Source organism: Zonotrichia leucophrys, chromosome 8, assembly GCF_028769735.1.
Source record: "Zonotrichia leucophrys gambelii isolate GWCS_2022_RI chromosome 8, RI_Zleu_2.0, whole genome shotgun sequence".
Classification (NCBI taxonomy): Eukaryota; Metazoa; Chordata; class Aves; order Passeriformes; family Passerellidae; genus Zonotrichia; species Zonotrichia leucophrys.
The window spans coordinates 30408485-30433514 of record NC_088178.1 but is presented as its reverse complement, the minus strand read 5'-3'; the positions used below and the strand labels follow the sequence as shown (position 1 = coordinate 30433514).

The 25030-nt window shown below is 48.8% G+C and overlaps 1 protein-coding gene across 4 annotated transcripts in view; it reads left to right on the top strand.

Moving 5' to 3' along the window:
- NEGR1 (neuronal growth regulator 1) overlaps nt 1-25030 on the top strand; it is a 152392-nt gene that overhangs the window by 105953 nt on the left and 21409 nt on the right. For 2 of the 4 annotated variants that reach the window (XM_064719925.1, XM_064719926.1), the window contains exons 5-7: nt 580-700; nt 5314-5465; nt 23699-23740. The exons of 1 other annotated variant lie outside the window; for it this stretch is intronic. In XM_064719925.1, the coding sequence (XP_064575995.1) occupies nt 580-700; nt 5314-5465; nt 23699-23740 (315 nt within the window). The remainder of the gene's footprint in view (nt 1-579; nt 701-5313; nt 5466-23698; nt 23741-25030) is intronic. One more of the 4 variants, XM_064719927.1, reaches the window with a different exon arrangement.

Below are 25030 nucleotides of genomic sequence, written 5' to 3'. Positions count from 1 at the left end.
GTGCAGTGTGGGATTTGCAGTGTGGGATGTGCAGTGTGGGATTTGCAGTGTGCACCAGACACATGGAGCAGGATGAGCAGTGTGGGATAAGCAGAGTGGGATGTGCAGTATGGGATGTACAATGTGCACCAGAGCAGGACATGCAGTGTGGGATGTGCAGTGTGCACCAGACACATGGAGCAGGATGAGCAGTGTGGGATGTGCAGTGTGGGATGTGCAGTGTGGGATGTGCAGTGTGTACCAGGCACACACAGCAGGATGTGCAGTGTGGGATGTGCAGAGTGGGATGTGCAGTGTGGGATGTGCAGTGTGGGATGTACAATGTGCACCAGAGCAGGACATGCAGTGTGGGATGTGCAGTGTGGGATGTGCAGTGTGGGATGTGCAGTGTGGGATGTACAATGTGCACCACAGCAGGACATGCAGTGTGGGATGTTTTCCCTCTGCGGACGCACACAGTGCTGGAACGTGCCTCAAGCTGGAGCGAAGCCCCTGGAGGGGCCGAGAGGAGCAGCGGCGTTGGGTGACCTGCCTGTCCAGATGCCAATGTCCATCTCTTTCACAATTCTTATTTTGCAGTTGTCCCCACAATTCAGGAACTTAAATCCAGCGGTGTGATGCTTGGAGGGAACGGCCTGATCCGGTGCGAAGGTGCAGGAGTGCCTGCCCCGGACTTTGTGTGGTACAAAGGAGAGAGGAAGTAAGTAGCCCCTGCTCGCCCACCCCGCGTGTGCCAGGGCTGCTGCCAGGCTGGGGCTGCCCCGGGGGCCCATTCCAGAACCTTCCCAGCAGCAGGAGCAGTGCTTGGAGCTTGTACCAGTGTGCCTGGTACACACTGCTTGGGGCTGCTGGAGCTGCCCCGTGGCTCCTGTTGGGACACAGGGGAAATGGCACAGCCCGACATCCAAAGGAGCTCCAGGAAAGCACTGGGAGAAGCTGCAAAGAGGATTTCTGTTTAATTTGCCTTCCTCACCTTTGAGAGCAAGGCTTTGAGGCAGGGTGAGTGGTGCCCTGGTTGTGCTCCCTGGGGTGAGCCCTGCAGGTCGCTGCAGCCAAGGGGTCAGGGGAGCTCTGAACCCTGAAGCCTGCCCTGTGTTCTGGGTTTGTGGGGCCCTTGTGGGTCAGCAGCAGCACCTCTGCAGAGCCCCTTTGTTCCCAAGGCAGCTCATTAAACAGGGAGGTGTTGGCTTTCCAGCAGGACATTTTACAGCTCTGGGCCTTTGCAGGAGCTCGTTTCTCTTGGGCTCACAGGCTGCAGAGGCAGGTGGATATTGTCCCTTGGAGCTGGGGAGCTTCAGGAATCTCCCAGCCTCCAAGCGCTGGGTTTGTCAGCTTGAACATCCCGTTAAACCTGGAGCTGGCAGGAGAATATTAATGACCCTTTTTCACAGAAAGCCATCTGTCAGCTCCCTCCTCAGCTGCTCCCCTCCTGCAGCACGAGCTGCTGTCCTCCTCCCTCTGCTGAGCCATGGCATCCCACCGTGTCCTGCAGCTCCTCTGCAGCTGATCTCCCCTGTAAGGACAGGAGTGTTTCTCTGTGCTGGCGAGATCCATCTGCACCCCATTTCCGTGGCTGTGCTGCTGTGCCCATCCCAGGGCCATTGCAGCACAAACACCCTTTCTGAGGGAATATTTCAGAGCAGGTTTGGGCACTCCAGGTTCAGTTAGCAGCTCCCAGCATGCTGATCACCTCTCTGTTTGTAGAGAGCTGAGCTCATCCATGGCAGCAGCAGGAGAGGCTGAGCAGAGCATTTCAGGACAGTCAGGCTGTGCCTCTGCTCCTGTGCTGGTGGAGTTTCACCTCTGCAGGAAAGCTCTGTGCTTCTGGCTCCTGCTGCTCAAATACTGGGTTCAATCTAGTGCTCCATCCTTTCAGGAACAGAGCTCTGGGGATCCTCGGGGTCCCTTCCAGCTCAGGGCGTCCTGTGAGCTCCTGCTGGGGATCTCTGAGCCCCATCCCTTGCAGAAAAGGGGAAAACACCCACTGTCACTGTAGGACACAAAAAACCACAAGTGCACACCACTGTTCTCAAGGTAAAAAAGGGGAGTGTATTTTCTGACTCCAACATTTATGGATTTCCAAAAGTGACAGTGGGTTGGAGGGTGACAGTGCCACCTCTCCAATGACACTGCGCAAACCAACAGTCTGTCAAAATTCTCCTCCTCCATAAAGAAATGCAAAACAATGAGTTATTTACAGAAAGCGTGTGAGTTCGCTACAGGAATATCAACATCAGAAGGCTTAGAAAATCTTAAAAACCACCCAGAGGTGGTTTTTTGTTGGTTTTGGATCCAGTGTCTCCCTCTGCCTCTGGATGATGGGCACTGGCCAGCTCAGGATGGACCTTGGCTAGCTCAGGGTGAGCCATGGCCAGCTCAGGCACTGCTTTCAGCTCTCAGAGAGCATCTCCATTACCCTGCAGATAATTTCCAACTGTGCTCCACAGCTGAATTTGCTCCCTGGGAGTGCACACCCTGCTGGATTCTCAGCTAACACAATAGAGAGGATCCCATTCTTGTCAGATACTCTTGGGCTGGGATTCCTCTTTGTTAGAAATCGGGATAGATTGTTCAATAAATTAGCAGTGGGAGTTAGCCCTGCAATCATAAGTGTGTGTGCAGTGCCTGAAACAAGGCTTTTGGGGGTGGAAATTGCATTGTTGTTACTGAGATTGATGTGAATCCAAAAGCACCATTCCCAGGCTCCAGGGATCACCTCATCATAAAATACCCATTAAAGCTAAACACAGAGGCAGTAACAGACTGCACTGAGTTAAAGTTATTGCTCTTTGAGGCAGGGAGGGCTGGTTCTGCTAATCACTGCCTTCCCAGGAGCTCTGTTCAGCAAATTCCCACAGGAGCTGGTGCGCAGGGTGGGGAGAGCTGGAGAAAATTTGGGGGAGAAGTTAATAAATCATCTCAAAACTGTCCTAGAAGCATCACATGGGTGGGTTGGGGGGGATCTTGAAGTTGATTCCATTCCAACCTCCTTCCTCTGTGCCAGGGGGCTCCAGGGTGGATCGAGGGGCCCTTCCAGGGATGGGTGTCAGGAATGTGTGTGCCTTTGGAGATTATTGGAGATTCCCTGTGCAGAGCTACCATGGCTTCACTGTGCCAGCTCTGAATCCAGGCTGTGTGCTGGGCTAACAGGAATTAGAGCTCAGACATTAAACAGCCACAGGGAAGAAGCCCAGAAGTCACCTAAATGAAATATTAAAGTATTCATTCCCTTTTCCCTCTCAAAGCAAACAAGGCTTACATGTGGAATGGCAAAGCTCATTATCATGGTTCCATCAATTAGAGCACGGTGCAGGTGCTCTGGGATGGAGGCAGAGGCAGGGCCTGGGGCTGGCACTGGGGGAGCTGGGGATGCCAGGGAGCCATCCTGCAGTGAGGAGGGGCTGGCACTGCCCTGGGTGCACAGAGCAGGGGGAAGGGGCGTGCAGGGTGGCTGCACACACCCAGAGGGCTGTTGTGCACACTTAGAACACTGTTGTGCACACCCCAGGATGCTGTTGCACACTCCTCAGGATGCTGTTGCAGCCTGGCAGTCACTGGGTGAGGCCCAGCAATAAATGATTACATAATAAACGCTTATATAATAAATGATTATACAATAAATGATAAATGTGAGCTCAGTGCTGACATAGTCAAGCCTTGCACAGAGCAGCAAATTCTCCAGGAACAGTTCCTGCTCCTCCAGCTGCACACAGGCAGCCCTGGGCAGCTCCTGCTCTGGGAATTGTGTTCTCATCCATCTGCACCCCTGCCCAGCCCCGTTTGCCCCAGGATCCCAGCCCTGGGCCCCCAGTGCCAGCCCCGTGCCAGCTGGGCTGCAGGGACACAGCAGGCAGGCACTGTCACTTGTTTGAGGCAGATGTCACCTGGACAGGGCATGGTGACAGCAAAGACCCCCAAAGATGTCACCTGGGACAGGGCATGGTGACAGCCCAAAGATCCCCAAAGATGTCACCTGGACAGGGCATGGTGACAGCCCAAAGATGTCACCTGGATAGGGCATGGTGACAGCCCAAAGATCCCAAAGATGTCACCTGGGACAGGGCATGGTGACAGCAAAGATCCCCAAAGATGTCCCCTGGACAGGGCATGGTGACGGCACAGAGGCTCTGCAATCCCGTTTCTCTGTGTTTCATGCCCATGGGTGTGGCACGGCCTCTCCCCAGCCCTGGGCTGGAGGAGCAGGGTCCTTCACAGCAGCACCAGCTGCCCAGGGAGCAGAAATCCCGTGAGAGCAGCACCTGCAGGGCCCTGATGGAACAGAGGCACCCCACGGCAATGAGCAGTGCTCACTCCACATTCAGCAACGTTCACCTCCACAAGTGCAATTAATGGCAGATTTGCCAAGGTTTGCAGACAGAACGGTGGAAGATGGCACTAATTCCCAGGATATATGATTATATCCTTCAATATAGCCGACAAAAATTGCATTCTTAATCCAAAACTCCGCTCCGTATGGGAAATGGAAGGAATTATGAGTAATAACTGTGGCGAGTTTTTAATAACACGGTTCCCCTTCTCGTCTCCTTGTTTGATCAGACGTGGCTTGCCTAGGACAACATCATTAAATGGGTTCTCCTGCTTTGTCCTGGTGCCCAGCAATGCTCCTGGCACGGCTTTGGGAGCACTATCCACACACCTGCATTTTCCCTGTGAATTTGGGGTGGGCAGCTCCAAGCTGGGTGAGAAGAGCCCTGATTTGGCTTTTTTCTCTGCTTCATTACCTGCTGCTGCCCAGGCTGCTGCCTCAGCAGTGCTGCTGGAGCGTTTTGTCCCTAATTGCAAGGCTCATTTGCAGCTGTGGAGCCCCATAAACAAAACCACGGGCACAGTCCTGGCTCCTAATCCTCCCCTGCCACCAGCCAGAGCTGTGACAGCACACAGCAAACTCCAGGGGCTGAAAAGACCCCCTTGAAATGACTCTCTTAGAAAGGCTTGCCAGCACCCCTTTCTGCCCCAGGGGGTATTTCAATTCCCAGTTGGCTTTGCCCAGTTTAAAACCCAAGCTGTGCATGCAGGGGTTTGTGTCCCTGCTCCTGCAGGCAGGAAGGGCTGTGGGTGTTTATTTTCTCTCAGCTGCAGGACATTGAGGCAGCACTGTTCCCCTCAGCACCCCAGCCCCAGGGCTCCCCAAAGTGCCAGGGATTGTGCTCAGCACAGCTCACAAAGAGCTCACCATGCTCCCAGGGCTGTCTGTAAAACCAGGAAAGAAAAGAGAGCGGTGAATAAAAAAATAAATAAAATAAATCTCGGTTGTGGTATATGAGTTATAGACATTTTCTTTTTGCTTTCTAGACTGATCAATGGTCAACAAGGAATCACTATTAAAAATTATAGTACAAGATCCCTTCTTACTGTTACCAATGTGACAGAAGAGCACTTTGGCAACTATACATGTGTCGCTGCCAACAAGCTAGGGACGACCAATGCCAGCCTGCCTCTCAACCGTAAGTAACGGGGACGTGGGGCCAGAGCTCTGCTTGCTTCCTGCCAGCCCCGAGGGTCCCACAGCCACAGGAGCAGAGTGTTTGTTCCCCCTGAGCACCTGGAGATGCCCCTGTGCCCGTCGGGGCTCGGCGTGCCGCGAGTTCTGAGCGTGGGGTCTGTAATTGGGGTCTGTGCTGTGTTTTGGGGCATCGGGGGCTGTGGCAGCAATCCCAGCTAACCCTCCCTGCTGTGGTGGTGCACAATGGGCACAGGCACAGCTTCCTGTGATCCTGCGATCCTGTGATTCTGCAATTCTGGTATCCTGTGATCCTGTGATCCTGTGATCCTGTGATTCTGTGATCCTGTGATTCTGCAATTCTGGTATTCTGTGATTCTGTGATCCTGCAATCCTGTGACCCTGTGATTCTGTGATTCTGCTATTCTGTGATTCTGTGGATCTGTGATCCTGCTATTCTGTGATCCTGTGATCCTGTGATTCTGTGATTCTGCTATTCTGTGATTCTGTGGATCTGTGATCCTGCTATTCTGTGATCCTGTGATTCTGTGACTCTGGTTCCTGCTCCCAGCAGCAGCCCCAAGTCCCTACGGGGGCACTGCCAACATGGACAGAGATTTCTCAGTACATTCCCAGGAGCAGCCTGAGCTGCAGAGCTGGGCTGTGCCAGGGCTCTGTCCCACCTGGCTCTGGCAGTGGGTGCAGAGGCACAATGGGCACAGGCACAGCTTCCTGTGATCCTGTGATTCTGTGATCCTGTGATTCTGTGGTTCTGTGATTCTGTGATCCTGTGATTCTGTGATTCCCAGGAGCAGCCTGAGCTGCAGAGCTGGGCTGTGCCAGGGCTCTGTCCCACCTGGCTCTGGCAGTGGGTGCAGGGCAGAGCAGTCTCTTGGAGAAGACAATGAGCAGTGTGAGAGGTGATGGATGCTCAGTGTGGAGGTTGCCCCAGAGGGCCCCCAGGTGCTGTTGGGGAGGGATTTTTAGCTGTGCCTTGGTAGGATTTCAGTGCTGCTGGATCCAAAGGTGTTTGTGGTGCAGCTCTGGTGCTGCTCTGTTGTTCTGATGGTGATAAAAGAGAGACAAAACTCCTACACTCAAATCCCACAATTATTGCCTTCCTTCCGTGAAATTTCCTCCTGAACCTGCTCCCCATATGATGAGTGTTGTCAGAGGTTCTGAATTCCTGCAGGAGAGATGTAACAGGCACAAAATAACAGGGAGCCTTTGCTGCCATTTATTTAATATTTGAGGGATCATTACCAAAGCGGGAACGACATTACACTTATTTTAAACAGAAAATGTGAGTGAAAACAAAGGAATATTAAGGCAGAAGGAGCTGGAATTTGGTGTATTTGCAATTCAGAGCAGGTAGAGGGAAGGTCTGGCTTCATTTGAACAGAGCAGAGCTGAATCTGTCTCTGAGCTGCTGCCAGGGTTTTTTCCATCTTAAATTGTAAGGTGCCTTGTAGCCACCCTTACAAAGCACTTTGAGAGGCAGAGGTTGAAAATGTCACAGAAGTGCCAAGTGCACCGGTACAAATCATAAAAATAGATGTTCTCCATCATGAAAGGAAGGGGAGGTGGGAAGCAGAATGGTCTGAGAGAAAATTCTGGAAATCTGGGTCTGCTCCTGACCTCGGGAGGGAAATGGGGGGGCATTGGCTCAGAGGTCTGACTCAAAGAGCAAGCTGAAATGTCTTATTTTATATTGTGATTGCTTTAATCCAGCTCTCCAAGCAAAGAGAGCTGTCCTAAAGGTGGTGATCTGGATCTTGGTTGGGAGTGAGGATCATTTGGTGAAGTGTTTCCTTTGTTTATAATTTACATTACTATTATCTAGAAGCATTATCCCTTTAAAAAAACTACAAAAAAAAAGTAACAGTAATTCTCAGGACTTAGCAACTCGCTAAGCGTGGACTCCTCAATCCCCGAGTGAGAATGCTGTGCTGTGAAACTCTTGCATTTCATTTAGCTGGCAGGGAGAGTGGCCATATGTGCAGGTTCAGGTGTGTGTGAGGGAGCTCTGCCCGCCCGCCTGCAGCGCTCAGGGACCAAATGTGGGCTCAGGGCAGCTCCATTTGCTGCTGGGGAGTAGCAAATGGAATAGAACTGGTGCCCCATTGCAGGGCCTGGGGCTGCTCTGGGGTCACACAGTCTGAGTGAGGTTCTTTACAAAACCTGGCAGCCCACAGGTTTGTGCATCCTTGTCCTTTCCTAACAGATTCTGCCAGAGAAATTGCTTTTTCCATGGCCGGTTCTGTGATCCAGAGGTGTTCCTGATGTCCAGGTTCACACAGAATCCTTGGATATGCTGCCAGTACCTATGAAAAAATGTAAATAATTGTGAGAAGCTGCCCAAGAGGTCAGGAGTGACGTTGGGAAGGAGAAGCAGAGGGATGTGGTGGTGTTTTCTGTGCTGATTCCATCACACAAGGAGTTGGGAAGGAGAAGCAGAGGGATGTGGTGGTATTTTCTGTGCTGATTCCATCACACAAGGAGTTGGGAAGGAGAAGGAGCCTTGTGAGAGGATGTGGTGGTATTTTCTGTGCTGATTCCATCACACAAGGAGTTGGGAAGGAGAAGCAGAGGGATGTGGTGGTGTTTTCTGTGCTGATTCCATCACACAAGGACTCCGCTGAGCCAGCAGCTGCCTGTGCCCTCCTGGCTGGTGGCACACGTGTGGAATCTTGTCTCCACACTGCAGAGGCACCAGACCATGCCCTGCATTTCCATGTGCCGCTTGCCTCGTGAGCTGGCATGAGGAGGAGAGCTCTCGGGGTTTCTGTCAGAGTCTCTCTTTCCCACCCTGAGACTGAAAAAGGAGTCAGGATTCTCTGGCTGTGGTTTTCAAGGTTGTTTATTCTCTGTTACCTATAACAATCTTTCTCTGACCTGCTGAAGTCTGTCTAGCAGCCTGGCCCATGGCACACTGACAGTGTTATTTTCTTATACTAAAAACTACATGTGCATTATTTACAATAACTTCCCAATATCTATCATCTATATTAGACAGTGAGCTTCTACTCTAAACCAATCCAAAAATGCCACCATCACCTGTCACTGCAACCAAACAACACGAGCACACACACAGCTGCTCTCAAGGTAAAAAAGGGAAGTTTATTTCCTGACTCCAACATTTATAGATTCCCAAAAGTGACAGCGGATTGGAGGGTGACAGTGCCACCTCTCCAATGACACTGCACAAACCTTCTGCTCAGTCTTAGCTCCACAGCTTTGCCTGGCCCACCACATCTGACATTTCTGGAGAGAAATGCACTCTCCAGGGAAATTCCCTTTATGTCCACAGCTTCTGCTGTTGTCCAATTACCTAAGAAAGATTTTGCTATTTTATCTCTCAAATACCGGCCTAGAAAGCAAATCAAATTTCAATTTGCATAGTTCTGTCTCAGCCAGGAGGGCTGGTCTGCGTCAGAAAATATAATAGAAAAAGTGTCTGTAGGTATATATATATATATTTATAAGCTTAAATGAAAATTCCTGTTCTCATTAGGAGCCTGCTGGAGTCAGTCAGAGGACAGATATTGATTTAGCAAGGTTTGGGCGCAGCCCAAGGTCTGCAGGAGCCATCAGTGTGCAGAGAACTGGTGCCCTGCAGCTCATTGTCCCTTCATCCCTCCCTGGGTGCTGTCCTGAGCTCATGTGGTTGTTTCTAACTAATGGCCAATCACAGCCAGCTGGCTCGGACTCTCTGTCTGAGCTACAAACCTTTGTTATCATTCCTTCCTATTCTGAGGGCACTCATATGACGGTGTTCACAGGGGTCCCAGGATGAGGGAAGAGACAAGGATCTGACTCCATGTTTCAGAAGGCTGATTTATTATTTTATTATATATATTACATTAAAACTATACTAAAAGAATAGAAGAAAGGATTTCATCAGAAGGCTAGCTAAGAGTAGAATCAGAAAGAATGATAACAAAGGTTTGTGGCTCAGCTCTCTGTCTGAGCCAGCTGACTGTGATTGGCCATTAATTAGAAACAACCACATGAGACCAATCCCAGATGCACCTGTTGCATTCCACAGCAGCAGATAACCATTGTTTGCATTTTGTTCCTGAGGCCTCCCAGCTTCTCAGGAGGAACAATCCTAAGGAAAGGATTTTTCATAAAATATCATAACTACACATCCACTCCACATTGAAATGCTCCCGGAGTCCAACAAGCTGGTGAGAATTCAGAGCAGCAGGGCTGTGAATGCACAGAAAGTCCCCTCAGAGACCCAGGGATTGATGGAGCGCTGCTGTTCCAATGGAAAACAGCTCTGAGAGCTGCCAGCCAGCCCCAGAATTCCCAGATTCTGGCATTCCCATGCAGGAAAACCTCCCTGTGCCCTGGAACAGCAGCTCAGCTGAGCCAGAGCCCCTGGCAGGGCTGCTCCAGAGCACATTGCTGCAACTCTGCACCTTGGATTCATATATTCAGACAATGAGATGAATGGCCAAATCCCCCATTTGTGCAAGTCATAACAATTCTGTTAAACGCTGGGTTTGAGCTCCTTCCATATGGATGCCAACTGCTGCTCCAGGTAACAATTACCGAGAGTTATGGAGGAATTTTCTCTAAATCCATTTTCCAGCTTGAGCTTTATTATGAATTATATGACAATAAGTGACTGAGATGGGATGAGGCAGAAATAACCTGTTTGAGCAAGGCCAGGAACATGAGTTTCTCCTTGACGTGTAGAGGAAATTTAAAGGCCTGAGAGTGGATCAGGGAAAAATCAAACAAAAATCAAAGACAAGCCACGAGATCTTTGCTGTGGGTTTTTGCTGAAGTTGTTCCAATGCTCTGGTTTGTTCCATTTGTGTATGTATGCACAAATTGTGCAGTTACCCACAGCTCACAGGGTTCCGACTCCTCTTCTTACCCACCTGGTTTAATCAGAGGGGTTGAGGCGTGGCCAAATCTTCATCTCAATTATCAGCTAATTATCATAAAATCCTGGAATATCCTGGGTGGGGAGGGACCCACAGCGATCCCTGACCCAGCTCCTGGCCCTGCACACGCCCCACAGTCCCCTGCCCCTGAGAGTGTGCTCCAAGCAACGATTAAAACATTCCATGGAATTTAAAATTTTAAATTTAATTTAAACATTCCATGGAATTTAAAATTTAAAATTTAATTTAAACATTTCCTAGAATTTAATCCCCTGCCTGTGCCCCCTCAGGGTGAGAGGCACCCGTGGGCAGAGCTCGCTGTACCTGGAGTTCCTTCTCAGAGTACAAAACCTCACAGGAAATTTTAAAAAAATTGAAAATCCAAAGAATACCTTGTGTAACAAATGGGATGAAGACAAGCAGTGCTGTAAATAGCACTATAAATAATGATATAGATTTATTGCACAGTCTGGAACACAAACTGGCCTCAAAACTTGGGGAGGAGGGAGGGAGGAGGCTCAGAAAGGGGAGACAGGAACAGAGGAGGGAACAGTCCCCAGGTAAGGGACTGAAGGCAATTCCTGTCTTCAGGAACCCAAGACTTTGGTATTTAAGCAAATAATATAACAGGTTGGAAAATGCCAGAACTGAAATAATTTCCCAGACAAATTCTGGGTTAATTGACAAAAGCATTTGCTTAAACCCAAACATTTACCTGTAAAGTTTGTGTGCTTCTACCGAGTCAGGTGTTTGTAATTTGGGGTTACCAGAAAATGCAGAGAGATGGTGATTCCAGAGCTTCACTGCACTTCCCTGGGATCTGTCTGGGCACTCAGGGAGCTGAATGGGGAAAAAAATAAATCCTTTTTTATTTTCTTTTATTTTTTGGCTGCAAGGAAGCTAAAAATAACTTCAGAGGTTTAAAAAACAAGAGGTTTTCAGCGAGCCCACACCAGAAGCACTAATTAACCTCTGTGCTGAACCACAGAGGTAACAAAATGCTGAGGTGCCTCAACGAGCCTCGAAAATCAAGAGCTCAATTACTGCTGGCCTTAATTCCTCCTCCAGGTTTATGTGTGGAGATTTGGACTGGATTTACAATAATAAATTGAGCATAAAAGCTTTCTCTTCTCAGGGCTCTTCCAAGCCTCTGGCATCAGAGGCTTTGATTTGTGATATCAGAACCATTCACTGAAAAGCGCCTGTAATGAATTTTTCAGAAACTTCCTTTTTTCCCCCCACATATCTCAAGTAACAAAGCTGATTTCCTGACTTTTAAATGTCCTGCATGAAGCACCTAGAGAAATAACTTGAGTTTTACCATGGGAGAAGGTGGTATTCCTGTAGAGACCACTTCCTGATATTCAGATTTTTAGGCTTGGCAATATTTGGATTTACTGACTTTATTCAAAAATAAAACACAAGCATGAGAATGGGATTTAAATTTAAATCATTTAAATTCTGTTAATTTATTCAGTTAAAATTATATTCCAAGGGAAGGAAGAGAAATTTTAAATTGCTGGGGATGTGAGGAAGGAAGGAGCAAATCTCACGGAGGGGCTGCACCCTATGACGATGTAGCAGCTTTAATTTAGGCAATAAATGGTCCGTTTTTTGCCAGCCCTTTTTCTGAGGTGCTGAGCTGTCCAGGGTGCTGCAGGTACGTGAGGAAATGCCTGCAGGCACGGGAAATCTGAGTCAGGATGGAGCTGTGGCTTATCTGAATCAAAGGGGACATAAAAGTGGGTTCTGTTTTGGTTGGTTTTTGTTTTTTTTTTTTTCATTGTAATTTTACAGCCAGAGGTAGTTCTGTGCATTTCTTCACCTTCTTCATCAAGGTAATTCAATTTACTCATCTCAATCAGTCGCAGAGTTTAAAAAGTCAGCTCCTGCTATTATCAGAGCAGGATGTTGTATGAAGGATGCCTGGTTCCAGGCTGTGCTTTGGGAAGTGCCTTTGCAGAGCACTGAGGGTTTCCCCAGGCCTGGTTCCGAGCAGGCTCTGCCCATCCCTGCTCTGTTTTCCTGGACAGCTGTGCCTCCCCGGGGCTCACCTGGCCCTGCACTAAAACCCACACCAGGGTTCACTGCTGGGCTCCTCTCTGCTCCCTGCCCTGCTGCACTGCAGCTGGAAATGAAAAACTGAAAATACAAGAATACCTTGTGTAACAAATGGGAGGAAGACAAGAAGTGCTGTAAATAGCACTATAAATAATGATATAGATTTATTTCACAGTCTGGAACACAAACAGGCATCAAAACGTGGGTTGGAGGGAGGGAGGAGGCTCAGAAAGGGGAGACAGGAACAGAGGAGGGAACAGTCCCCAGGTAAGGGACTGAAGGCAATTCCTGTCTCTCCTGGGCAGGAAAAGTGGGTTATTACAATATTGGTGCAGGTGCATCAGGAAGTTTTCTCATAAGCCAGGCCCAGGAGAGAGTCACTCACACTGATCAGAGGCCAATCCTCCACCCAATGCAAAGCACTCCTTCATTAGAGGGTTATTAAGTGCAGAACTTATTTTCATATCCAGTTGCTGAGCAAAGCCCTGGGGGCTTTACAAATGAATTAGATATTGATCAGGGATATCCCGAGTTTTCAGAGAGATCAGAAAATAGATTTTAAATGCACAGGGGACAGCCAGGGCCACCCAGGGCTGAGGCCCCTCTCCCTGGGGCTCCTCTCCAGGCTGAGCAGCCCCAGCTCCCTCAGCCTTTCCTGGGCACCGAGATGCTCCAGGCCCTTGCTCAGCTCCAGGAGCTCCTGGCCCTGCTGTGCTGAGGAGCCAGAGCTGGGCACAGCACCCAGAGGTGTCCCCAGGGCTGGGCACAGCACCCAGAGGTGTCCCCAGGGCTGGGCATACAGCAGGATAATCTGCTCCTTCTTAAACTCTAACTCCATCTTAATTAATCTCCTTTCACAGAAATTGTAGTCATTTCATGAATCTCATCATGACATGGGCACATCTCCCGTGTAATTTATAGAGATTGTAATGATTCATTTGATAGGCATTGTCTGTGGATTTCGGCTCGTCAGGGATCAGCAGAGCTATAATTACACAGTAATTACTAAATAAGTTATTCACAAATTGCTGTGCCAGTGAAAGCAAATAGCAGAGCACTTGAAGAGTTTCCAGTTCTGGGCACATGTTCGGCCCGTGCAGGGAGTGTGGGATTGGGGCATGAGGTGTTGAAAATCCATGGAGAATGAGGACAGGGTGCTGGGAATCCACAGAAAATGAGGGAGACCGGGCTGGGAGTCCATGGAGCATGAAGGAGAGCTGCTGGAATCCATGGAGCGTGAGGGAGAGCTGCAGGGAATCCAAGGAAAATGAGGGAGACAGGGCTGGGAATCCATGGAGCATGAGGGAGAGCTTCTGGAATCCATGGAGAATGAGGGAAATCTGCAGGGAATCCATGGAAAATGAGGGAAACAGGGCTGGGAATCCATGGATCCCATGGCTGGGACACTGGGCAGTGATGCCCTGAGGAGCTGGAGCAGAAGATAGATGGAATTAGGAGGAATAAATTGGACATTTATGGAAGGGCCTACAAAGGCCTCACCCTGGCAGTACCCGAGCCACAGCCATGGCTCTGCCTGGATGGCTCCAAGATGGAAGCAAAAGAGGCCACGAAATCTCAAATTTTATAAGTTTTAGTCCACTTGCATGCAGGAGCCAACTGTCCAATTAATAGCTTCAAATGATGGAGTTTCACCCTCCTTGCCTGCCTGCCTGCTGTTGTTTATGCTTTGGGCCTGAAGCTTGAAGAGATTGTCCTTGAGTCTCCAGCTGGAGCAGGATTGTTGTGTGAAAAGATCCTAGTGACATTTATATAAAGCTAAAAGCTGCACACCAAAACAAGAAAACTTAAACTGCAAGGTATCAGTTTCCCCACTTTTGGCAGAATTGTTCCTGGCAGGGTGGGCGGGGGCTGGAATAGAATTCCCAGATTTGCTGTGGCTGCCCCTGGATCCCTGGCAGTGCCCAAGGCCAGGCTGGACACTGGGTTTGGAGCTCCTGGGATGATGGAAGGTGTCCCTGCCATGGCAGGGGTGGAACTGTTAGTGTTCAGAAACACATAATCACATAAGCGATTATATGCGGTGCTTTTGTTAAGAGCTCTGGGAATCAGGGTACTACAACCCAAATCTGATTCCGACCATACATCCGAGATGAACGTGCTTTCATACTCTATCGTTATATAACTTTCATGTTAATTATTAAACTTATATTGTTCTATTGTATACATAGATTTCAGCTAAACATAGCCCCCCTTAAATTTCCGACATAGTTTCTCATGATTCCTCTTATGATTATATAATAATTATATTCAATTACTAAACAATCATCGCATCTAACAATCATATCTTTTATCGCACTGCTTACGCAGGTGCAGTGATCTGAGAAAACACAAAGCCCAACATTTTCAGAGTCTGTCTTTAACATTTCCCAGGGCCCCACTCTCAGAATGGATGGGGTTGGAGTCCCTCCAGCCCCGTGTGAGCTGCTGGGTCACCTGTGCAGGTGGGCTTGGCACTGGGGCTGCCAGCCCTGCCCTGGGCAGTGACACAGAGTGCCCGTGCCACCTGCCCTCACAGGTGTCCCTGCTGCAGCACCCCAGGGGCTGCTGTGCCGTGCTCGTCTCCAGAAATACCCCGACAGTTGTGCGGATTTAGAGAGTGACCTCTGAGAACAGGAATATCATTGCTGGGAGTCAGAGCAGTGCTAATCATATGTTTCTGAGCAGGAAAAATGCTAGCAGATTTCCAGGTCTGCATTATTCATGAGCTTCCATTTATCCATATGAATGAAAGACCGAGCTCAAAGGACACGGCCAACTTTGTCACTTTCTCTTCATTCTGTTATGGTCTCAACAGCTGTAAAAATCATTAAAGCAGCAGTTTTCCCTGGAAAAATGTGAAATGGGGAATGAGGACCAGTGAGCAAATATTGTTTATCATTTAGAACAGTGTACCTTGAATAACTAAATCAAAGCATTGTCTTTCGTATCCCTTTGGTGACGCAGACACATCCAAATGTGTGAAATTCAGTGGTTTTCTCTCTTCCTGACCTGCTCTGGTTTAGGTTTTCTCTGAGTTGTGCCTCTCCAGGCACACAGAGGTGGGGTGCAAGTGCTGGGGGTCCTTCTGTAAAGATCTCACTGATCACACTTATTTCTCAAATCTGACAAAATCCATGGTTCATTTAGTAGATTTTTTTTCTTTCTGTGTTGCACGTTTCATTTTTCATGGTTTGGTGGTAAATACTGATGCAAAAGTGCCCTCACATTAGTGGGGATATTTTTGTGATACTGAAAAATTGGCCTGCAAATGAATGCCTGCTTTTGCCAGCATCCATTTGCTGAGGACAGCGTTCCCTGATTTATTCATTTATTCAAAATACAGGCAGTCCTGCGAAAGGTAAAGCCTTGAACATATACCAGTGTCTTATAGATGTGAAATTGTTGTGAGAGTGAGGAAGGAAACTGCATATTTTTACTGCCAAGAGAATCAAATGTGTGACCTTTAATTAAAATATTATTTTGAATGTTTTAATTAAAATATAAATTTGTCTGTTGCTGGTTCAAACACACACATAACACCACCCCTCAAATTTAAATTAAATTGAATTTAATTTAACTAAATTAGATTAGATTAAATTAATTTTTTCCCTATAAAATCTTTCATCTTACATAAAACATGACGGTTCACTCTGGAATTCATTAAAAAATAAATAAATAAAAAAGCTTTTAGTAGACTGGAGCATTAAAACAATGTGTTTAGTATCTTTCTCTGCCTTTCCATAAAGAAATCAAATTCCATCTGAATTTAAGTCAAATTTGAAATTCTTCCCATTGTGCTGCCAGGTGAGAACAAGTCTGGGACTTGGAGCTGGAATCCACAAACCTGGAGGCTCTTAAAAATTGCCTTCCATTGGACTTCTTTTAAAACAGAGCACAAAAAGCTGTCAATAATGTGGTTTTCTACAGCCTTAGAAGTATTTGAATATTTATTGAGAAGCCCCTGCTATCAGGCAAAACAATCAGCCGAAGGTGTAGAGGATGGAGTGAGAAAACTCCCTGGCAATTTCAGCCCTCAAACTTCAAGTTCACAATTATTATTTTTTTAACGTCTCACCGGTGTAGCGCTATTAAATATTTATCATCCTGTAATAAAAGAATAAACCATTTAAATAAAATAAACCATTACGAGGCAATTAAGGTGTAATAACTCAAACCTGCAGAAAAGCTCTAATTGTAATTGCAAAATATTAAGGGTGAGAGAAAGACACAGAATAAATTACGGTCACGTCTCTGCCCCATCCACTCAGAGTTTCCATCCTAAAGATTTATTATGAAGTGTTTTTCCATTTTTTGTGGTACTCCAACAGGCTCTGGCTTCCCTGGGCTTAAAGACCTCGATTTCACAATAAATCATTAATCTTTAACAAAGCTGATGAAGCCTGGGGGAGATTAGCTTAAATAAACCCAGTTAATTATCAGAGGTCATAAATGGAAGCAGTTATGAGCATTTTTTTAATTAACTAATGAGTTGGTATTTAACTGCCAGTTGTGTTTTGGTCTAGCTATTGATTCCTCCAAGTCAAAATATCAAAGTCAAACAATTGTACCGGTGCAGATGGAAATGAAAGAAGCTTTTTGCATTCTCCAGCTGGGAAATGTTCCCCTTGGGACCCTCGCAGGGATCCCACCCTGGGCACCCCGGGCTGTGGCAGGCTGGGGAAGGTGCCCGTTCCCTGGGCAGTGCCAGAGCCAGGACCTCACCTGGTGCCCACCCCGAACCTGCCCTGACACATTCCCGAGGGTGGCAGAGACCACAGTCACCAGTGAGGGGCTGCACAAAGCACTGGAACGTTCCTGAGCCTCTGCTCCTTGGCAAACAGGTTGGATTTTCTGCCGCTGAAACAGGGAAGAATTGATTACACTGAGAACTCATTGCAGCATTGCTTTTTTGTTCCCCAAACCAGAAGTTAGGCGTGGCTTTACTCGCAGTAAAGCACATTTTTCACTTGTAAAACCTGGTGTTCCCCCAGCAGCTTTAATTGCTCCAAGCACAAGTTTGGTTTTGGACCAGCTGCAGAGTGATAAAAATAAGGTGCCACTGTAACAAAAAGTGGGATATTGGTAGCTTTGACTCTAGACCTGGTCCCAGGGATGGGCTTGGTGCTGAGCTGGGGCTGGGAGGGGGCTCCAGGGAAATGGAAAAGGGAACAGGCCTTTGGAATGGGAATGGAATTGGGATGGGATGGGATGGGATGGGATGGGATGGGATGGGATGGGATGGGATGGGATGGGATGGGATGGGATGGGATGGAATGGAATGGAATGGAATGGAATGGAATGGAATGGAAAGGAATGGAATGGGAATGGAATGGAATAGGTGGATGGAAGGGAATGGGAATGGGTAGATGGGATGGGAAGGAGCTGTGATGCCCTGGACAGTGCCCAGGCTGCTCTGGCTCTGCTGGGAGCTGCTCCTGGCATGGATGTCTCTGGGGCATGGCTCTCCTCTCCTGGCACAGGCTGAGATCACTGCTGTGCCCTTTGCTGAGCTGCCCCTGCTCTCTGGGGATGAAATTTGGGTTTTGCCATGGACAGGAGCCGGGGGCAGTGCTCTGCTCCCTCGGTAATCCCTGCCCAAATTACCCAAATTTCCTCCTCTCAGGAGCCAGGGTTTGTTCCAGGAGCTCCCAAAGGAGCAGAGTGAGCACAGCCAGGCTGCAGAGGTGCACATCCCCACCCGAGTTCTGGAGGAATCTGCCCTGAATTTGTTCCCTTTGCTGTGCAAACAGGGGCTGAGGAATCGCTGCCTTCCTAACCACCTACAAGGATATTGCTGGGCAAATAATTACAAGTAATTGGCCCCTGGTAAACAGAAAGTCAGGGTTTATTTACTTGCTTGTTTTTACCTGCCTGTATCCTCTAATAGCTCCTTGCAGCTCATATTTTTCCCAAGCCCTGGATGTCAGGAAGCTGCAGCTGTGGGTCCTGCCCTCCTGGAGCACGTCTGTAATTCTCAGCCCCGCTGTCCTCCCCTGCCTGGGAATTTACTGTTGTTTTGACAATTTTATGTGCAAACATATTTAAATCCCTCTGACCTCAGCCTCCTGAGCTGATTGAATTTTGCTTTAACTTTGTTCTGGCAATTTCCATTCCCATGTTTTTATGCAGAGTGCCGGGGTTTCAGCTTGTGATAAAGCTGAGACAAAAATAGGTTTGGGTCGGTGCTGAATTCCTGTGTGTGAGCAGAGGGGCTCTCGTTTCTCTCAGGGCACCTCATTCCCTCGCTGCGTGCTTGGGTGGACATGGTGCTGTTTCACTTTATGGTCTGAGGTCTCTTCCAGCCTTGGTGATTGTGCAGTGTCTGGGGCAGGGAGTGCCTCCCTCAGGTTTGCTTTGGTGGGTCCCTCCCTGTTCTGGCTTTCCTAGACAGGGCCTTTTTGCAGCCAGTTCCTCTTGTTCCCTGTAATTTGCCTCCTTGTGCTCCCTTTCCATGGGATGGTGTCCCACTCTGATAAGAGGTTTTCTCTGACAGCCTGGGATCAGAAAGGAATTTCTAGATACAATCTCCGTGCCTTTGGTAAAAGGCAGTGCTGAACGTCCTTGGCATTTAACCTCACCTCCCCGGCCAGCTGTCTGTAGTGCTTACACTCTCCAGAGGTTTCCCTTCTGAGGATTAGAGCTGCAGCTGCAAATCCCCGGGGTTTATTCTCCCTCTGCATTTAAACCCTCTCAGCTGCTGCCTGTCTGGGTCATTTCCAGCGTGAGATCCGGCTCACCACCCCCAAACAAAACTGATTTTAAGGACGATAGCAGCCTTTACTGCTTCCCATGATGAGGTGCTAGGGATTCCTGCACCCACATTTCCCAGCAGGGCTGGGCTGCCACATCAGCATCAACGTCAGAGCATTTCCCTGGTGCCCCAGGGCAGGTTTAGTTTGGATATGAAGGAAAATTCCTTCCCTGAGAAGTCCAGGCCAGGACGTGTGTTGGTGTTCACAGGGGTCTTGGGATGAGGGAAGAGATGGAGATCTGACTTTATATTTCAGAAAGCTTGATTTATTATTTTATGATATATATTATATTAAAACTATACTAAAAGAATAGAAGAAATTATTTCATCAGAAGGCTGGCTAAGCTAAGAATAGAAAGAATGGTAACAAAGGTTTGTGGCTCAGCTCTCTGTCCAAGCCAGCTGACTGTGATTGGCCATTAATTAGAAACAATCACTTGAGACCAATCCCAGATGCACCTGTTGCATTCCACAGCAGCAGATAACCATTGTTTGCATTTTGTTCCTGAGGCCTCCCAGCTTCTCAGGAGGAAAAATCCTAAGGAAAGGATTTTCCATAAAAGATGTCTGCGACAGAAGTCAATCAGGAGCTTGGTGCATTTAGAGCTGGGCAGAAATCCCCGGTTCTCCAGGTGTGTTTGGCAGCCAGGGATGCTGTGCCAGTATCCCCATGCCCAGAACATTCCTGATTTTGAGTTTTTGAACCCAGCCTGACCTAAAGCTCTGCTCTAAAGCAGCGAGCTGGATTTGGCCGTGCTGGGTTTGGCTGTTCTGGGTTTGGCCGTTCTGGGTTTGGCCGTGCTGGGTTTGGCCGTGCTGGGTTTGGCTGTTCTGGGTTTGGCTGTTCTGGGTTTGGCTGTTCTGGTTTGGCTGTTCTGGGTTTGGCTGTGCTGGGTTTGGCTGTTCTGGGTTTGGCTGTTCTGGGTTTGGCTGTGCTGGGTTTGGCCGTGCTGGGTTTGGCCGTGCTGGGTTTGGCTGTTCTGGGTTTGGCCGTTCTGGGTTTGGCCGTGCTGGGTTTGGCTGTTCTGGTTTGGCTGTTCTGGGTTTGGCCGTGCTGGATTTAGCCGTGCTGGGTTTGGCCGTGCTGGGTTTGGCCATGCTGGGTTTGGCCATGCTGGGTTTGGCCATGCTGGGTTTGGCTGTTTTGGGTTTGGTTGTTCTGGGTTTGGCTGTTCTGGTTTGGCTGTTCTGGTTTGGCCGTGCTGGGTTTGGCCGTGCTGGGTTTGGCTGTTCTGGTTTGGCCGTGCTGGGTTTGGCTGTTCTGGGTTTGGCTGTTCTGGGTTTGGCCGTGCTGGGTTTGGCCATGCTGGGTTTGGCTGTTCTGGGTTTGGCCGTGCTGGGTTTGGCTGTTCTGGGTTTGGCTGTGCTGGGTTTGGCTGTTCTGGTTTGGCTGTGCTGGGTTTGGCTGTTCTGGGTTTGGCCGTGCTGGGTTTGGCTGTGCTGGTTTGGCTGTGCTGGGTTTGGCCATGCTGGGTTTGGCTGTGCTGGGTTTGGGAGTGCTGGTTTTGGCCGTGCTGGGTTTGGCTGTGCTGGTTTGGCTGTTCTGGGTTGGCCGTTCTGGTTTGGCTGTTCTGGCTTTGGCCGTGCTGGGTTTGGCTGTGCTGGGTTTGGCTGTGCTGGGTTTGGCCGTGCTGGGTTTGGCTGTGCTGGGTTTGGCTGTTCTGGCTTTGGCTGTGCTGGGTTTGGCTGTGCTGGGTTTGGCTGTGCTGGTTTGGCTGTGCTGGTTTGGCTGTTCTGGGTTTGCCCGTGCTGTGCCCACAGGAGGTGGCCCTGCAGGGCACCCAGCTCCTGCACACGCAGCCCCAGCTCTGCCAGGGCACAGCAGCAGCTGCCGGGCACTCACTGCTCCGCCAGAGCCCCAAGGTTCAGCTCCAGGAGAACTTGTGAGCCACAGGAATGGCACACAAACTCCTGGGTTTCCATTAGACTTGCAGATTCCTCTTCCACAAGCACCCCTGGAAATCTGAGCAGTGCTGGCACCGTAGGATGGGGTCCCAGGAAAGCGCAGTGCAGCCAGTGCCACTCTTGCCCACGCATCCCTGCCTCCCCGCGCTCCCGAGGAGTCATTAACAAATTTTAATTTGAATGAACCAGCCTAGCGTGCTCCTGCAGAACCAGCTGGTTTTGTTTTCTCTCCATAGACCTGAACATTTTCATGAATAAAGATTTGCAAAGAGTTTCAGAACTTGAAACTAGAAATAGATCCGTCTCTCCAATGCCTTGATCTAATAATGTGTTTAAAAATGAGATTTTTTTGCAAGAATAATACACGAAATCACCGCCCTCGCTTCCAGCCTCAGTGCTGGCAGGAATCTGTGACTTTATGCTACCTTAAGCACCTATAATTAAGTCTAGATCTGATGTTTCCCGGGGAGACACGATCCCAGCACAACCCCTGCTGGTTTGGGTAGGGTATTTGCTTTTTAATGAAATATTGTACTGACTGAGTGTGTTAATTTGCCTGATTGTTGGAAAGAATGGTGTTCATCTGCAGCAAGAGGAACTTTCCCAGGAAGCCACAGTCATGAGGATGACTCCTAAATTCCCAAGAAAAAGATGCTGTTAACCTAAGGTAGCCAGAAAAATAACTTTTGTCATCACTGCACAACACATTTGAGCCAGTTTGAGAAATATCCATGAGGAGCAGGCTGTAATTGCTCAGAACATGAAGGTCTGGGTGAAGTTAAGGACCACCAAATCAAATTATTGTCACACTTTTAAAACAGCCATTAAAATACAAAATCAATGAAATCTTGATGGGTTTTTGCTTTCTCTGAGTCTCTTGTTGGACCCCAATTCCTGTTTCTCCTGCTGAAGGCAGGGTTGGTCTGTGCAGGGGAGCATTTTGGGGTGGGAGCATTTGGTGAGTTTCCCTTTTCCCTGGTGTTGAGTTTTCCTTTTTCCTCGTGCTGAGTTTCTCTTTTCCTCATGTTGAATTTCCCTTTTCCCTCATGTTGAGTTTCCCTTTCCCTCATGTTGAGTTTCCCTTTTCCTGTGTTGAGTTTCCCTTTTTCCTCATGCTGAGTTGCCCTTTTCCCCTCATGTTGAATTTTCCTTTTTCCCTCATGTTGAGTTTCCTTTTTCCCTTGTGTGGAATTTTCCTTTTTCCCTCACATTGAGTTTCCCTTTTTCCCTGTGTTGTTTCCCTTTTCCCCTCATGTTGAGTTTCCTTTTCCTCTTGTGTGGAATTTTCCTTTTTCCCTGATGTTGACTTTCCCTTTTCCCTCACATTGAGTTTCCCTTTTTCCCTCATGCTGACTGATGTGGGATATCAGGGACAGACCCATCTGTCCGCAGCACTTCCACTGCTCCTGCACAGGGGTGGGAAACCTGAAACCCTTTTCATGCTGAAGGAGTCACCAACTTCATGGATTTTAATGCCAATTAAAAGTGTAACACAGCTCAAATTCCATTTCACTTTTAAGACGTGCTTTGTGTTCATCAGCACCCACGGTGTGTTTGTCAAGGTGCTGAATAATTGGCTTTAAGGTTGGAAACATTCATCTGCATTAGCACAAGTTTAGCAGCTGGCTAAAGAAACTTCATAACTTTTTATTTGGGGAAATATTTGTCTGCTATTTCTCTTGGACTGGTGTTTGCACAGTATTAACCTGAAAAGCAATTTTAGGTGGAAAAAAACCCTCAAAATTGGCCAGGAGCTGGTGTGTGCTCAGCCATTCCCTGCACATCCCTGCTTGTCAACTCGCTCTCATTTTTTTTCATTAGTTTCTTGTTATAGTCAAGATATGGTCAATGATCTTTTGAGCTTGGTAATTTTGTTAAACCTTTTTTATGAGCAGTATTGAATTGCTGCATTGAGATGGGAGCTTGCTTCCGTGCAAGATTAATTGGGACCGGTATTTCATTTTGCATAGAGCTATTCAAAGCTAATAAAAGGGCCCAGAATAATGAATTCTAAAGTCAAATTATAATGAAAAGCCACAGGTGATTGTTTCATTAGGCTGGATGCAGGAGAACTGTGTCTTCTCTTAACTTTGCCTGTTTGTATTGGTTGCCCTGGGGGAAGTAAACAACTTCCAAATGGGTTTGATGTTTCTGAGAAATGTTCTCTTCTGGAAAGACTTCAATAATTAAAAAGATGTGCCTTCTTAAAAGTTCACCCAAGCACAAAACTATTGCCTTAAAACATTCTTTGTTCAAAACTGTTACCTTGACTGATACCCACGGGAGGAGATTGCCTCCACTGGAGCGAGCACAGCCCTTCCCTCAGCCAGGTGTCAGCGGCTCCCTGGAGGATGCTTTGGAGCTGGAGGGCCCAGAGCAGCCAGCCTGGCCCGGTGGGAGCGTGCTGGTGCTGGTGGTGTGCTCAGACGTGGGTGAGAGCAGTGCTGGCTGCAGCTCCAGCACACAGCTCTGTCCAGCCCCGCGCCAGGTTAAACTGTGCTGTCTCTTGCATGACTGTTTGCTGTCTCATTCTGTACTTGTCTTCCATGTGTGATTAACTCCCAAATGTTCTCTTTTTTTTTTTTTTTTTTTCTTTTTTTTCCTTTTCCCTTTTTGTAGAAATTATTGAGCCTACTACCTCTAGTCGTGTGTCAAGCCCAGGTCAGTATCCCCCCAGGAGGGTCGGTGCCCATTGCCCTCGGTGCCCGGGGCTGGCCCGGGCTGCTGTGTCGTGGTAGTGCTGGGCTGTCCCTGTCGTTGTGCTTCCCTTGGTGTGTCTCCCCGCAGCCTGTGTGTCTTGTCCTCTTTCTCCCTGTTTGGAGCAGCTCTGCCCATCGCTGTCCCTGCCATGGTGTGTCCCGGTGGGGCTGTGCAGGGCACTGCTCTGTGTGGGCAATTCCCTGCTCTGGAACCCCCTCGCCCCCGAGTCCTTGCTGGTGTTGTGGCCAATGTGGATGTTGGTTTGAGGATGTGCAGATTTCTCGCTGTCTCGTCTCTGACTGACCGTGGGACGGAGCCAGGAGCTGTTGGGAGGTGTTTGCACTGCCAGTGCCAGGAGGGGATGGTGGGAGCTGAATCCCTCTGTGTGCCCAGAGGGTGTTCACAGCTCCTGAGGGCTCCTGTGCATCCCTGTTCTCTCCTGTTGCTGCAGGACACCCTCAGTGGAGCTGGTCACAGAATTCTGGAATGGTTTGGGTTGGGAGGGACCTCAAATCCCACCCAGTGCCACCCCTGCCATGGCAGGGACACCTCCCACTGTCCCAGGTGCTCCAGCCCAGCCTTGGGCACTGCCACAGCTGCTCTGGGCACCTGTGCCAGGGCCTGCCCACCCTCACAGGGAACAATTCCTTCCCAATATCCCATCTGGGAGACAAAAACAAGCAGAATTTTCCTCTGGCAAAACCTTCACCAGATGTGCGCTTTTATTTCCTTACTGAGATTAGAAGATTGGGAGGACTGTGCCAGAAAGCCACAGCAGTGAGGTGATGAAACCAAGTGGGGCAGGTTAAACCAAGGGCTGCAGAAGGAAAGGCAGGCACGGGTGATTCCAGCACCCCCAGACCTACAGGAGCAGCAAGACAAGTGTTTAAATCTGCAGAGCTTTAATTAAAGAGCTGAGGGAGGGCAAGCTCTGGTGTCACTCAGGGGCAGAGGTGCTGCCCCCCTGCCCTCCCCGGGCCCCAGGGAGCTTCCCAAAGCTCTCCATCCCCTCTAGGGCAGAGACTGTGCCCTGTCTCCATCTCTAGGGCAGAGATTGTCCTGTGCCTGCAGCCAGAGCCGCAGCAAAACCTCTGCACAACATCTCCATCCAAACCCGTGGCATGGGAGAGGGGACTGGGCTGCAGGAAGCTGATAGTGCCTGCAGTAAAAGTCCCTGTCCTTGGGATTTTCCACAGTTGCTTTGGAGTGCCAAGCAGTTGGAAATAAGCTGGGGAATTATTATTTGAGTCA